The following is a 15,801-nucleotide window of genomic DNA, read 5'->3' as shown; positions in this document are numbered from 1 at the left end:
GGTCTGTAAAGAAGGAGGCCATCTGGTGTGTTCTATGGTGGAACTGCTCCTCCTGGGAGCAGATACGGCGGAGGCGGAGGAATTGGGAATACGGGATGGCATTTTTGCAAGAGGTAGGGTAGGAAGAGGTGTAATCCAGGTAGCTGTGGGAGTTGGTGGGTTTGTAGAAGATGTCAGTGTCCTCGGATGCTGCCTGAATTGCTGTGCTCTTCCAGCACCACTGATCCAGAATCTCGTTTCCAGCATCTGCAGTCATTGTTTTTACCTTTTTATCTCTCCTGAACAGTCTGGCCCCAATTCTCAGACTGTGCACTTTCGTTCTGCAGCCCCCACCAGTGGAAATAATTTTTTTTTAAAACCTTGTATTTTCCTTTTAATATTTTGAAGAATTCGATCAGATCACCACTTAACATTTTAAACTCTTGAGAAAGGGGGCTTTGTAAAATCTTTGTAAAATCTGTCCTCACAACTTAACCCTGAAGTCCAGTGCCATTCTTGTAAAGCTACTCCCTACAACGTTAATGTATTCTACCTAAGGTGTGGTGCCCAGATCTGCTGTCAGTACTCCAAGTGGCATCTAACCAAAGTTTTGTTTAATTGCAGCATAACTTATGCATCCTTTAACTTCAGTCCGCTAGATGTAAAGGCTAGCACTCTGTTAGCTTTCTTGATTATTTTCTGCACCTGATTGTGACATTTTAAAGAGCTATTTATGTGACCGCCCAAGTCTCTTCAGAGATCCACTATATTTAATTCATACATTCTGGAAAGTACCCTGTTCCATCCTTTTTTGATCCAAAATTGATGTCCTCACAGCTGGGATTTTCAGAAAATATTTGATAAAGTCTGCATAGACAACATCCATAGACATTCTCTTGTCCACTACTTTAGTAACCTTAAAATTAGGTGATATTCGTCAGGCATGATGTACTTGTCACCCTGTCAGGCTCCCCCTGATTATCTGAAATTTTTCAGTGTTCAGTTACCCCATCCTTGATTATGGACTCCAACATTTTTCCCAGCACAAATGTTGGCTAACTGGTCTGTAATTCCCTGGGCTCCTCTTTGACTCTTCTTAGAAAGCGATGTGACACTGTCAAAATCAGACTTTACCTGGGGGACTCTTTTATGAGTTTTTTAAAATTTACTCAGAATGTGGTTGTCAATAGGTGGCCAGCATTTATTGGCTGTCATTTTTATTGATACTGTCGTAAACCGATGCACTTGCAGCCAGCAGATTGGTAAAAATTAGGTAAGGTATGTTTTTCCTTGCCAGCTAAAACAATTGAGACAGGCTATCAAAAGAAAAGTACTGTTTCACCGTGTGAAAATGAAATGCAGGGATCCTCCAGCACTTGGAAAGATGGGTTGCACATTCACATAGAATCCTTTCATGATTTCAGTCACTGAATGATCTAGCTTTTGCTGTATTTCCAGCTCCTCTGGGATTTTAATTCAGATTTTGCAGGATTCTGCTTTTTTTCTTGTCATGTTCTCTCAAGCTGTGTTGACTGGTCTTGCAGTATTGATTGACCTTGCATCCAGTCATATCCCTGAGCTGCTGCTATCAGTCTTTGCCATCATTTCTGATATGTTGCCTTCCTTCGGCTTTCCCAAGGCTGCAGTTGATTTCCTAAACTATTGCTGTCCTTTATGGACAAATGTGTTTACTTTCCAATATTTCCATCTCTAGTGTTGACTACAGCAAAAATAGATGACCACTTAAGATATCTGATGTTTAGCAGTCTGCTGATACGTAGAACCGTTGTTTCAAATCACATTTTACTTTGAAAATTAAAACACACATTCTGCAGCATTTAAACTGTTAGCGTTTTTACTGCAATTTATAACTGAATGAATGAGAAAATCAATTTATTTTCCACCATTTAATAGCGAAAGGCTCAGGACTTTTCAACAATATTTGCATGTTTTGACTTTTCAAGTAGAACTCTTGTTGATATAACTCCCTCTTTTTAGGATCCTTTTAAATATAGCTACCCACCATTGCCCGATGATGACTTTCAAACACCTATATGTGAAAATGGTCCAATCCCTGGTGAAGATGAACTGGATGGCAAAGAGAAGGGAGATGGAGATAGCAAGGAAACTGTTGACGTTAACAGTATTGAAGAGCCCTTGCACAAACAAAAAAAGGTAGTACTTAATCTAATTTGTTGTCTAGTTTAATCAGGCAATTTGGAATAAGTAGTGATCATTGAGCTTGCTGTTATAATAACTTTTGTTCACTTTTCATAAAATTCTTACACATTTGGCTGTAAATTGCAACATTCCGAATCCATGTATGTGATAGGGCTCACATGTATTGTGATAGCATAGATTACTTCTGTACTGTATGATTCTATGAATACAACTGGTCAGGTAGGGTAATCACCAATAAACAACCAGCAGCCAAAAGTTTACGCAAAGAAAAGTAGATAAAGGCCATCAGTGATTGACCAGCCTTCAGACAGTGCAAAGTGATCCTCTTAACAAAAAACTGGGTGTTTTGGGACAAACAACAGGGAAATTATTTTTGAGAATTAAGCATGCCACAGGAAGCATGCCAACTTGTGTGGCTGGAACTGGAACTTGAGTGAATGAAAATATGGCAAATGGTGTTCAATGTGAGAAAGTGTGAAGTCATCAAATTTAGATTTAAGAAAGACCAATAAGACTCTTTTCTTAATGGAGAGAAACCAACTATGTGGAGGAGTGAAGGGATTTAAATCTCCATCATTAAAGTTTGCGCGCATATTCAAAAAGCGATGTAAAAGTGAACAGTAGTCATTACCTTGAGGGGGCTAGAATTAGAATAGAAGGTGTTCTGCCTTGTTTGTTCAGAGACTCAGACTAAGCTGAAGTGCTGTATTCCATATTGGGCACCTCATCTTGGGGAACATTAATCATCCACAGAATGCGTACTTTGCACATTCCCAGAGTAAACACCAGAGTTTAAAGATTAAATTAAGAGACCAAGTTGCATAAACTCGCATTGTGTTTCCATAACTTTAAAACCTTAAGGGGTGATCTAATCAATGTTTCTCAAACTGATGAGGAGACTCCATACAGGAACGATAAAGTAATTATTCCTTTTTGGAGCGTCTAAAACAATGATGATCTTGGGCATTAAATCACAAAGCCTTTCCTTTCCCCACAAATAGAATCATAGAGATGTACAGCATGGAAACAGACCTTTTGGTCCAGCCTGTCCATGCTGACCAGATATCCCAACCCAATCTAGTCCCACCTACCAGCACCTGGCCCATATCTCTCCAAACCCTTCCTATTCATATACCCATCAAATGCCTCTTAAATGTTGCAATTGTACCAGCCTCCACCACATCCTCTGGCAGCTCATACACGTACAACCCTCTGTGTGAAAAAGTTGTCCCTTAGGTCTCTCTTATATCTTTTCCCCTCTCACCCTAAACCTATGCCCTCTAGTTCTGGACTCCCTGATCCCAGGGAAAAGATTTTGCCTATTTATCCTATCCATGCCCCTCATAATTTTGTAAACCCCTCAGCCTCCGATACTGCAGGGAAAACAGCCCCAGCCTGTTCAGCCTCTCCCTATAGCTCAAATCCTCCAACCTTGGCAACATCCTTGTAAATCTTTGAAATTTGCTCCCTTATACAGATGTGGATATTCGATCAATTGAAATTTTTAAAGACTGAATTATTCTGAAATTACAGCATTGAAGTATATGGACCAATGTCAGCTGCATACAACTGGGGTGTTGACCAGCTAATAAAATTACAGCACCGGTTTGAGGGACTAAGAACTTATTTTGCTCTTTTGCATATGAGAGAGCATAAGAATAATGAAGAATGTTACAATTGTACGTGCATGAATGTTCTTCTCCAAACTGCAACAATTAATTTTGTAATTTACTTCAGGCTGTTTCTAATGATTGCACTTTCATATAGGAAGGAATTCTGGTACAAATTAAAGTTTTTAATTTGACTCATTAACATATTAACCTTTAGGGGACATATAACTTAATAGGCCTTCTCTTGCCCTCCTAATGTGTTGAGGACCATTGTGCAACACTGGTATTTTCATTATATTATATGGGATTTGTTGAAAAATAAATTATTGGTTCTTGTGTAGAATCCCTTGCACAACTCTATTGAGCAGTCTACTCCTTTTGCAGTCTTATGACACATATGTTTAACTTGGGGTCATTAAACTCTTGCAATTCTTGCAGTAGAATTATGCAATACAGTATGTTACTGGGTTAGAAATCCAGAGATCTGGACTCTGAAGGATGTTGTGAAACTTGAAAGGGTTCAGAAAAAGTTTGAAAAATGTGTTGCTGGAAAAGCGCAACAGGTCAGGCAACATCCAAGGAGCAGGAGCATCGACGTTTTGGGCATAAGCCCTTCAGAAAAGGTTTACAATGATGTTACCAGCGTTGGAGGATTTAAACTATAGGGAGAGGCTGAATAAGCTGGGGCTGTTTTCTCTGGACCGTTGAAGGGTGAAGTGGTTTATAAAATCATGAGGGTTATGGATAGGATAAATAGACAAGGCATTTTCCTTAGGGTGGGGGAGTCCCGAACCAGAGGGCATAGGTTTAGAGTGAGAAGGGAAAGATGTAAAAGAGACCTAAGGGGCAACGTTTTCACACAGAGGGTGGTACGTGTATGGAATGAGCTGCCAGAGGAGGTGGTAGAGGCTGGTACAATTGCAACATTTAAAAGGCATCTCGATGGTTATATGAATAGAGGAAGGCTTTAGCAAGTAATGGGCCAAGTACTGCCAAATGGGACTAACTTAGATTAGGATATCTGGTCGGCAGGGGCGAGTTGGACCGAAGGTTCTGTTTACGTGCTATACGTCTCTCTGACTATAATGATTCAAAGATGTGTCAAATCCTAGCAACGCTAGATGGGAAATCAAATCAAATTGTTAATTAAATAATTCTGATATTAAAACTGACAATGGATTGTTTGTGAATCTTCCAGATTGTTGTTGTTGTTCGGCTGTTTTACTAATGCCATTTAATGCCTTTGCTGACTTGGGCTATATATAACTCCAGATTCGAACAATGTTGGCAATCCTCAGAAATCGTCTAGCATGCCTTCAATTTGCATTCAGGAACACGATTCACCACTGTCTTCTGAAAGGCAATTAGGGCTGGATGATCAATGCTGGTCTTCCCAGTGATGCCCTTATTCCATGAGGGTATTTAACAAAAACTACTATGTTTTTGATTGTACATCTTCCTAACTGATTCATTAAAGCAAGTCTTGTGATTATCTTGATATATTATGATCAGCAATATAAATGTGGTATGGCAAAGTCATCTATTTTTCACTTCTGCAAGCTGACTCCATAAATTCATGTCAGTTTTTGTTGAGTAGCTGTGAAAAAGTTTAATTCCTTTTTCCAACAGACTACTCAGGGAATTGCTGTTACCAAAAGCAATGATTGAGATAATGTTTCATTAGTTACCATTAGAATTAGTTTTCTATTCCTGTTTTGTTGTGATTATAATATTCACCCAAAAATCTATACTTTGACCACCTAATAAATCAAAACCATATCGAACGATATCATAACATTTTTTGTATATAAGGGCTGTGGTGCCAGACAATGAAGTGAGATGCTACATAGTGCAACAAGTATGTTGTTTCCCTTAGTAAAGTATGTATTTTAGTTTTCATGTAAAAACATTGAATTGACTGTTTGCTTTGATTACTTTTTCTTGTGTTGTATCATCAGTTACTGCTTTTTGCACTTTAAATTTGCATTTTCTAAATGAATTGTAGAATGAAAGTTCAATGGGATGCTTATATCATAATGTAAGATCTTAGTCACTAGCAGGCTATGATTTTCTTTTATTTCTTAGGTTTCTTTTGACGACACTGAACGTTTGGATTTAAAGATAAAATCAATGAAAAAACCACAAACAGTGTTCAGGGGACCATTGCTACACATAAGGTGATTCATCATATTTACACTGTGCATACTAACTGATCCCCTCTAGTAGTAGTTTGATGTTGTTTGCATTAAGTTATTAGAGGCACTATTGAAATGTGCAAGATTTTGTCTAGACAGATTCCTGTGGATATTTCTCTTGCTTGCCTCTACCTCCTCTGCACTTAGTAAAATCTTAAAGTATTTTCTTCAATTTTTTTCTTCCCAGATAAAACTCACTCTTTAACAGTTACTTTCAGCACATACTTAGGCCAAGATGCACCTGTCCTGGGAGACCAGTGACTTTAAATAACTCAAACTAATTTGAGTTCCTGTTTGTGTTTGTCAAATTTGCAGCTCGGCTTGCAGCCACTTAACAGCACATTTAATTTTGGCTATAAGCTACATTCTTTTAAGTGAAAATGTGGTCTGAAGTTTGCATGTCGTTATAACTGCAAGTTAATTGTGCACTGCAATTGTCCATGTCTGCATTCAGGCATTATTGAATTCCACAGCTAAACCTTGTGGGATTGGAGATGTGTGCAGTTATAGGACTATGACTTTCAAAGTAGATGTACTACAGTATTTGAAAATTGTTATAACGTGCATATCAGCTCAGTAATTCTGACTTGAGGGAATAAAGCTTGAAAAGTCAACTTTAGACCTCCAATCTAAACTGAGTGCGGCTTCAGCTCTTGTTGCTTTTATTATGCACTATTTTTTTGAGGAAGGAACCCTCTATGTCCCTCACCACTTTGTATGAAGCAAATGAAGTGCAACACAAGTGTTGAAATGGTACTGGTACTAGGTAGTTTAGCTTTTGTGTCTTCAAATCTTACATCACAGTAAAGGTGCTTTAATTCATCTGAAAAATATTGAGTCATTCATTGTACTGCTTCTTGTCTAACCTTTTAAAAGTCTTATGCAAGTTTTGAATCTTAGTTTTTTGATTTAAAATGTTGGTAGGTATATATGCTGAGCTCTGTCTTCCATGTAGGGTACAGAGGAAGTAAACCAAAGAATAACTTGCATGTTGCAGAAATTTCTTCTGACATACTAACTTTCTTTCCAAACAGTTACATGTATTATCTGATTTTGTTTTAAAAATAGTCCTGCTGAAGATATTCAGTTTGGTTCTAAAGAAAGTGGAGAAACTAAGTGTTTGATAGTGCTTACCAACGTGACAAAAAACCCTGTAGCATTTAAGGTAAGTTCTTTAGCTTAGTGATCATTGTGGAGTTGAATTTGATTATTTGTGTAAAGAAGCTATCATGTTTAATTACCAATATAAACAAAGGTTTTTAATTGTGTAGTTATAGAATTGAGAATAGTACACCTATTTCTGTAAGGTTCAGAAGAACTAAATAGGGATACCAATGAAACTTCAGAAATTCTGAGAGACTTTGACGAGGCAGATGTTGAGTCATTGGGCTCTCCAGTCAGGATGGTCATAAGGGGGAGGCTACATAGCACTGAGATGAGAAGAATTTCCTTTGTTCAGAGGTTGCAAATCCTTGAACCTCTCTACCCAAGAGAGATGAGGATGGCCAGTTATTGAGTATATTCAAAGCTGAGATTTTTTGTTTTGGATACTAAGGAAGTGGAAGGGTAACAGTCATGGGATAGAAGAGTGGAGTTGAAATAGAAAATCAACTATTCTTTGCTGTTAATGTTTTGATTTTAGAATGGTGGAGCCGACTCTGCTCACATGGCTAGCACTGCTTCTATCTCTTGGTAATTGGTTATCACTTTTGTGAAAGTGAAGCTATTATGAAGGCAAAAATCCATATTTTTCCCAAAATAGTGTCTTTCCATATAAACTAACTTATTCCAAAATGATTGCGTGAATACTATCTGGTCTCACATTTACAATTACTTATAGAGTCATTGAGTCATACAGCATGGAAGCAGACCCTTCAGTCCAGTTAGTCCATACTGATCATGTCCCCAGAATAAACTAGTGCCACTTGCTTGCATTTGGCCCATATCCCTCCAAAACTTTCCTATTCATGTACTTATCCAAATTCTTTTAAATGTTGTACCTGCATCCACCACTTCCTCTGGCAGTTCAAACCACACATGAACCACTGTGTAAAAAGGTTGCCCCTCATGTCCTTTTTTAAAACCTTCTCCTCTCACCTTAACAATATGTCCCCTAGTTTTGAATTCTCCCACACTATTCACCTTATCTACGCTTGTCATGATTTTGTAAATCTGAGGTCACCCTTCAAGCCCCTATTGAAAAAGGTCCTAGCCTAATTTTCTAACTCAAGCCCTCCATTCCCAACAACGTCCTGCTAAATCCTTTCTGAACCTTCTCCAATTTAATGATATCCTTCTTCTCGCAGGTGTTATAAAGTGGGAAGTTGACCTCCCCCCCCCCCCCCCCCCCCCTCTAAGAACTGAAACCAAAACACCCGCCTCTCCCTATAATCTGTAACAAAAAAAGTGTGAAAAGTGGTGTAACCTGTTTTTCAGCACCTTCTAGTGGTTGAATAAAATAAATCCCTGACACTCCAAAATCAACAAGTAACAATTTATTTATCTAACTCTAACAGTGAACAAATTATCTAAACTATTATCAAACTGAATAAATCCATTATAACTACCATCTATTCCTGAATAAAACAAGATTCTAATGTTTATAATAAATATTGTCCCACTCATATACAAAAAAACAAAATTTAGACTCTCAAAATTACTGTCAGGTTACATGTCTTCCAGAATGTTCTGTGCCTTCTCTCTTGTTGCTTCTGTCAGGAACACTTTCTCCGTTGTTAGTACCATTATTATTTAGATGATGCTTTCTCTAATGCATAGATGACTGTGACAGTCAGCGATTCTCTGTCAAGAGCTGAGGACTGTTAGCTCTGACTGATGGCAGCTTGTTCTGGGATCTTTGTCCAACTGCCCCCTTCTTTTATACTCATGATGACATATCAGTATTTCTTACAATAGGATTAGTCCTATGTTATCAAAACCATCAGATTTAAATTTAATAGGTATTTGGTATCTAAGTGCTTTGTTCAAATGGGTTAAATTCGAAAGCCTGTTGTCTTGGTAAAAACTGCTGCTTGGCCTGCTAACTGTATGGCCTTTGATACAAACATTTAAGTTTGGGCTCTGTCCTTGCAAACTCAAGTTGTTGCTCACAGATGTTAATTTTAATCTCTAACAGAAAAAACACCATCTTTTAAAGAGACCACACAATGCTTCCCCCCCCCCCCCCCACCTAGCATTTTACAATTTTACAAAAGCCAAATTCGAACTTCCTGCCTCCCCATACACAATTACTCTACCCAACTTTCCAACACGTGGCAACCAGAACGGCACATCCTGTACAACTTCAACATGACATACCAACTCCTATGCTCAAAGGTCTGATCAACGAAAACATGCGTGCAGACACCTTCTTAACCACCTTATCTATACAGGATGCAAACTTCAAAGAATTATGCACCTGAAACCCTAGATCTCTCTGTTTGCAACGTGACCCAAGCCTTTACCAGTAATTGTATAAGTCCTGCCTTTGTTTGTTTTATCAAAATTCAATACCACACATTTATCCAAACTCCATCTGCCACTCAGCCCATTGACCCAACAGATCAAATCTCCTTATTATCTTAGATGATCTTCAATGCACATTATACTGCCAATTTCAGTGTCATCCACAAACTTATTAACCCGTCCCTCCTATATTCTGTCTTAAATTTATATTACTACTTTCTTCACCATTGGATGTCCCAAAGTGCTTTATAGTCAATTAACTACTTTTAAAGTCTTTGGACCTGAACATTTAACTCTGCTTCTCTCTCCATAGATGTTGCCAGATCTGAGTTTCTCCAGCATTATCTGATTTTTATTAACTACTTTTAGAAACTTTTAGTCTTCTAAGAAATAAAGAAGCCAATTTAGTTGCAGCATGTTCCACTAAAAGCAATTCGATAATAGCAAGTAATCTATCTTAACATCAGATAATGATTTGGTGAGCTCCCCTGCTAAATATTTGCAGGGGGATCATTCGTAGTAATAACCTTTTTATCTAAGAAATCTCTGACATTGTAACATTCAAATCTGTATTGGGCTGAAATATCAGTCTAGACTTTGTCCTTGAATCTGAGGAGTGGGAACAACCAGTATACCATTCAGAATAGACTATCCAAAGAGGCTTTCATTATTCTCTCCTCAAAGACAGAAGTTTGCTACTCATACCTTCAGAATTTAATTTGAGTAAGTGCAAAGTATTTGAGTTCTGGGTGCACTTCTTTATTAATTGAATTCAATACAGTATTAGAACATTATTTCTAAACATTTTTCGAAAAATTTGAAGCTGTGTATAACAATTAATGTCAAGTGCTTAAAAATACCTTTTATAAAATGGATCTTCTTTGCATTAATGCTTTTAGGCAGTTATTTCTCTGTAAAATAGTACATGTAGCATGTCGGGAAAAATCGCTTCCCAGAGATCAATGGAGAATAAAGTGATAGTGTTATTCAAGCCGTCTACCTTTTTTATTCTTCTTTCCCCAAACAAGGTTAGAACAACAGCTCCAGAGAAATACAGAGTGAAACCAAGCAATGGCAGCTTCGAACCAGGCAGTTCCCTGGATATTCTTGTATCACTCCATGGAGGTATGGCATGTCCTCCTCTTATTGTCTGTAAATAGTGCATTTAATATTAGATTTAATGTGATTAGTAAGCTGGTTTGGTCATTGTTTTGGAGAAGCCAGTGTTGGACTTGGGTGGACAAAGTTAAAAATCACACAGCACCAGGTTATAGTCCAACAGGTTTATTTGGAAACACTAGCTTTCAGAGTGCTGCTCCTTCATCAGGTGGCTATGGAATTTTTATAGCCCAAAGGAGTCCAGTGTTATGGAGATGTGATACAGTAAACAGTCTTAGATTATAGGTCATTGTGAAGCAATTTGAAAAATGAAAAGAATTAACAGGAATTTAATCAGTATAAATTTATTTTGAAGTCTTACAGGTTATGCAGTTAGGGGCAGGTGGTTGCCTAATGGCAATGCCACTAGACACTCAATCCAGAACCCTAGGCTAATGTTTTGGGGAATGTTTTCAAATCCCACCATGGCAGCTGGTGAAATTTGAATTCACTAAAAATCTGGAATAAAAATCTAGCGTAAAGGCAAACAAGTAACTGCTGTCAGTTGTCATAAAATGCCATCTGGTTCACTGATGTCCTTTTCGGAAAGGAAATCTACTACATTTGGGCTGTCCTGCGGTATGATTCAAGACTCACAAAAAAGTGGTTGACTCTTAACTGCCATCTGTAAAATTAGGCATGAATAATAAATGCGAACCTAGCCAGCTTTGCATGCAAGCTGTAACAAATATTTTCAAAAGTTAATGATTTAGATCTGTTTGTCTCTATAGATGTTGCCGAACCTGCTGAGCTCATTCAGAAGTTTTTTTGTTCCTGTTTGATTTCCAGCAATATTTGACTTTTATAGTCCAACTTATCATTTTGCTAAAAATTTTATACTTCCCTTTAACACACTGATTCTGATGCTCAAGCAATTGGAAATATGTTTACTGCCACTAGGTAATGGTACACCAATCCACAGAGTACGTGTAAAGAAAACAGGATTTTACTGAATTGTGACATGGTCTTAATTGTTAACTGTGATCTCTGTATGTCTATTTATGCCTCTTGATTCTTAGTCCCCATTGTGCTTTAAAAATAAATCCATCCAGGAGCAGATGTTCCATGTGGAACTTTCTCTTAAGAGAGTTGATTTTTGTTTAGAAAACCAAGTTCAAGTTGCAGTAGATGTTTGTACTGAAGCTGTTTTTGACAAATAGCAGAAATGTTAGACAATAGAAAGTTGCTAAATATTTGCTTGCTCAGCCTTCTGCACCTGTTTGATAAAATATCTTAACTTCAAACATATGTATGCAAATGTTTAAAGTTAACAGTAAACAATAAACTCTCCTGGGAGAAAGTGAGGTCTGCAGATTCCTGAAGAAGGGCCTGTGCCCGAAACGTCGAATCTCCTGTTCCCTGGATGCTGCCTGACCTGCTGTGCTGTTCCAGCAATAAAGTTTCAACAATAAACTCTCCTGCCCTCTCATCCATAGCTCTGGGAAAGTAAAATTGATATATGATTGGAAATAGTTTTTCAGGTCAGCTGCTGGTAATTCACTCAAATAGTACCTACTCCTGTGATTCATAACAGTAAATGTCAGCATGATATTAGCTCCATGAAGCATCAGAGTTTCTGCTCAATTACTGTTTATCAATTAAATAAATTGGTGATGATTGAGTGCCAAAATTTAATCAGCCTGACTCAGTGAATAGCACAAAAATATGATAACATTATAAAATTTTGTATAAATGTTAAGATTTCCATTTCATGTATCTATTCATTTGTAAAGCTTCAGATTTCAGGAGATATAAATTAGTAGATGGCAGTAAACATGACTTATGACAACTTCTGTACAGAAAATTAGTTTCAGGTTTTAACACCAATGATTTAGACCTATCCTTAAAACTTAATGTGCTCCCTTTACAACTGCAAAATGACATGCTGCAGATACCTATATCCATTTTATTACCGTTTCTAATGGTATCTGTTGGACAAATTATTTAAAACACGTGCAGTTTGTGTAAGGGAGTGATGCAGTCGCTGATATACATAAAATGTTTATCTTTGTTGCTATTTTTGAGAACTGGTCTCCTGGTATATTTAGTGATCTGCCTCTTCCTATTTTTTGGATGTGGTTTTTATAACATGTATTTTAATTTTAACTTGAGTGAGTAGAGCTAACTGGTAAAAGTGTGACAGATTTGTAGAGTGTATCTGAAAAACGCTTTTGCAGCATTTCCAATTTCTTGTATGAAGTATGCTATCCCTAATAATGAATGTAATCTCTCAAATCTGAATCACTTAATTATAGACCTACTAATTAGAATTTGTGCTTCTCTCTTGAAGTCCACAAAACTGGAGTTCTGATGTATTGTCTTTGCACATTTGCAATTGACAGGAATTATATAAATATTATTTAAATCCAAGCTATTACTATTCGTCAGAATGAATATCTTCTGTCTTCAATAAATTTTACCTGATGACTGTACTTGTGATACATCATAAGTACAACCATTTGCAGGTTTTCAGGGAAAGTCACTTTTTTTTTTAATGTGCTAGCTTGTAAATTCTGGTGCCTATTTCAGGGTAGCTGAAGCTATCTGTAGGAAGTTAGTGCAAAAAATCAGTATCTGTAAGGAGCTTCCACATGGAAAATGTAAAAAACAATAGATAAACAACCTTGACAATCGTTCAACTTTATTGTTTGTGATCTTTCTTAAATCTTCATTAGAGATCAGTAAATTCAACTGTGAATCGAATTTTCCCAATGGAAAACAAATTGATGTAGATTAAGTTAAAACTGACATAACACCAGGTTATAGTCCAACAGGTTTATTTGGAGGCACTAGCTTTTGAAGCACTGCTTCTTCATCAGGTTGTTCACAACCAACTGATGAAGAAGCAGTGCTCTGAAAGCTAGTGTCTCCAACTAAACCTGTTTATCTATAACCTGGTGTTGTGATTTTTAACTTTGTCCACTCCACTCTAACACTGGCTCCTCCAAATCATGGTGTAGATTAGATGGCTTCTAGTGAATGTTTTTCAGTGCAGCAATTAGAATTAATGTTTTGAGGAACAAAATTAACTAAGATTTTAAGTTTCCGCAAGGTACTTAGGAAGTTGAGACCTTTTGAAGTCAGAATTTATTCCTATGGAACTATTTTGAAATTCTGAGTGGTTGTGAGAAAGAGAAATCTGGTCAAGTATTCTATGTAATCTGCCTCAGAACAACAATGGGTAAGTTATTGGAAAATTGCAACATTGAGTGCCAAAGAGAAATTCATTTGAATTATGTAAAGATTTGGAAAGGTGCAGATTATCTGACTAGAAAGGATATTAAGTAGAAAGATAAGGGCATCATAGAGTTACAACGCTGATGAGTAATGCTGGAATTAAACAAGGGAATGACCTGCTGTTTTCTATGAATCTGTCATTGTGAGCAGTGAGGACTTGAAAATTGTGCAGTGACAATACAGGACATTCTTGACCAATTGAAATAAAACATATTTTCAGATATTCGTGAGAAGAATTGTCAGAACAGATGAATTGGAGAATGTAAAGGTGAAGCTGACTTTTAGGAAGAATGCAGAAAAAAAAATCAAGAAATAGTTGTGGAAATGCCAAAATAATTATCTAAGTTCAAACTTTATTAGCTTTTCCATGAATACCTCCTGAAAAATTGATTCATTGATTTAAAACTCATTTCAAGTCTTAATTAAGTTTGCTGTGATTTCAAAAGTTTTTTTTCTTTTCTATTTTCTTGTACTAACTGTGTTGTTACATGAATTCAAGACTCAATGTGAATACCAAATTCCCAACTCAATGGGAAAGAAAATAGGTGGAATACAGATGTCTTCAAATTTCATCACAGAAGCTTGTGGAATCTAGATTAATTAGGGAAGGAAATCTGCCTTCCTTAAATTCTAGCCAACATGTAATTCCAGAGCCACAGAACTGTGGTTAACTCTTAAGTGCCCTCTGACACACCCTGTAATTTATTCAACTGAACCAAACTGCCTTATAAATGTTAAAGCCAGGCAGACCAACTTGTACTGATGTAGGTATAGGAAGTGATACTGGATTACCCTCTCCTGTCCAGCACTGCAGCAACTCACCATGGCTACTCTGACAGCACCTTTTCAACTCATGACTTCTACCACCTCGAAGAATGAGGGTAACAGGCTCATGGGGACAATAATACTTCAAAGTTTCCCTCCGAGCCACATACCATTCTGACTTGCAGCTACCATATATCGCTGTTCCTACACTCATCAACTCTTTTCTAACATTACTTTGGGCATACTTATATCAGACAGATTGCAGTAATTCAAAAGCTTGCTACCAGTTGTTCACGGACAATTAGGCATGGGCAACAAATATTGGTCTTGCAATGGTGCTCACATCCCATGAAAAAATACATTGAAGCATCACCAATTCACCTAATAACTGCAATTTCCTATTCTGTGATAATTCTATTGAATACTCTCTTTGGCTTGTTGCCTTTCCTATGATGCAGCACATACAGTCCTCTGAATTTGCCTAATTCCCAGCTTTATAAATTGATCGTAACTATTTTGCTAAGTACTTGTTGCCTCTATTTAAAGGGTTTGACCTTTTAAAGGGTTTTACTTGCACTAAACCATCAAGGAATTTGTTTATTTGAATCTTTTTTTTCTCTATTCATCTGACCTTTCATCTTTAAGTATCTCCTCCCATTATCTTGAATATTCCCAGAATTAGCTGGTTTACAGTCACTGTTTTGTGCTGTTTTGCGTCCAGAGAGGTGTTGATGAAAGATCAAAACTCTGAAGTATTAACTGTTTCTTTCTCTCCATTGGTACCACCTAGCAGACTATTTCCAGCATGCTTTATTTTTCAGGTCCCACAATATTTTGCTTTTGTTTTAAGTTTAATTCTCTTTAGGAGTAAAGAATTCTAATCAAAGTTTTGGTTATCTCTTAATATCTGACAAAAGAAAATTGGGGTGAAAAACCATCCAGTGTCACAATTATTCTCCTTGAGCTCGACTTATTTTAAAGTAAGTTCCTTTTCTACAATCTCTGACATTCCCTCCCCACCTATAGTGCACCCACAGTGAGTTTCCCTATCAAGAATTACAATTTTCATCTTTCAGCATGTGAAGAGTTGTCAGCTTGCAAACTACAATCTAATTTCATAAATAACTATAACTCCTATAGTTAACGGTTTTAAAAATTCTTGCACTCAGGTTCCCATACATTTTGTAGTGATGCTTGTAGCATTTTTATTG

At 37.1% G+C, this 15,801-nt stretch overlaps 1 protein-coding gene across 4 annotated transcripts in view; it reads left to right on the top strand.

The window, feature by feature from the left end:
- Window positions 1–15,801, top strand: part of mospd2 (motile sperm domain containing 2) — an 85,331-nt gene that overhangs the window by 44,323 nt on the left and 25,207 nt on the right. For all 4 annotated transcript variants that reach the window (XM_043700567.1, XM_043700566.1, XM_043700564.1 and 1 more), the window contains exons 9-12: window positions 1,978–2,154; window positions 5,856–5,947; window positions 7,034–7,130; window positions 10,459–10,555. In XM_043700567.1, coding sequence (XP_043556502.1) covers window positions 1,978–2,154; window positions 5,856–5,947; window positions 7,034–7,130; window positions 10,459–10,555 — 463 coding nt within the window. The remainder of the gene's footprint in view (window positions 1–1,977; window positions 2,155–5,855; window positions 5,948–7,033; window positions 7,131–10,458; window positions 10,556–15,801) is intronic.

The sequence above is a fragment of the Chiloscyllium plagiosum genome, chromosome 12, assembly GCF_004010195.1.
Source record: "Chiloscyllium plagiosum isolate BGI_BamShark_2017 chromosome 12, ASM401019v2, whole genome shotgun sequence".
NCBI lineage: Eukaryota > Metazoa > Chordata > Chondrichthyes > Orectolobiformes > Hemiscylliidae > Chiloscyllium > Chiloscyllium plagiosum.
The sequence above is the reverse complement of the archived record's forward strand: the minus strand, read 5'-3'. Positions and strand labels throughout refer to the sequence as shown.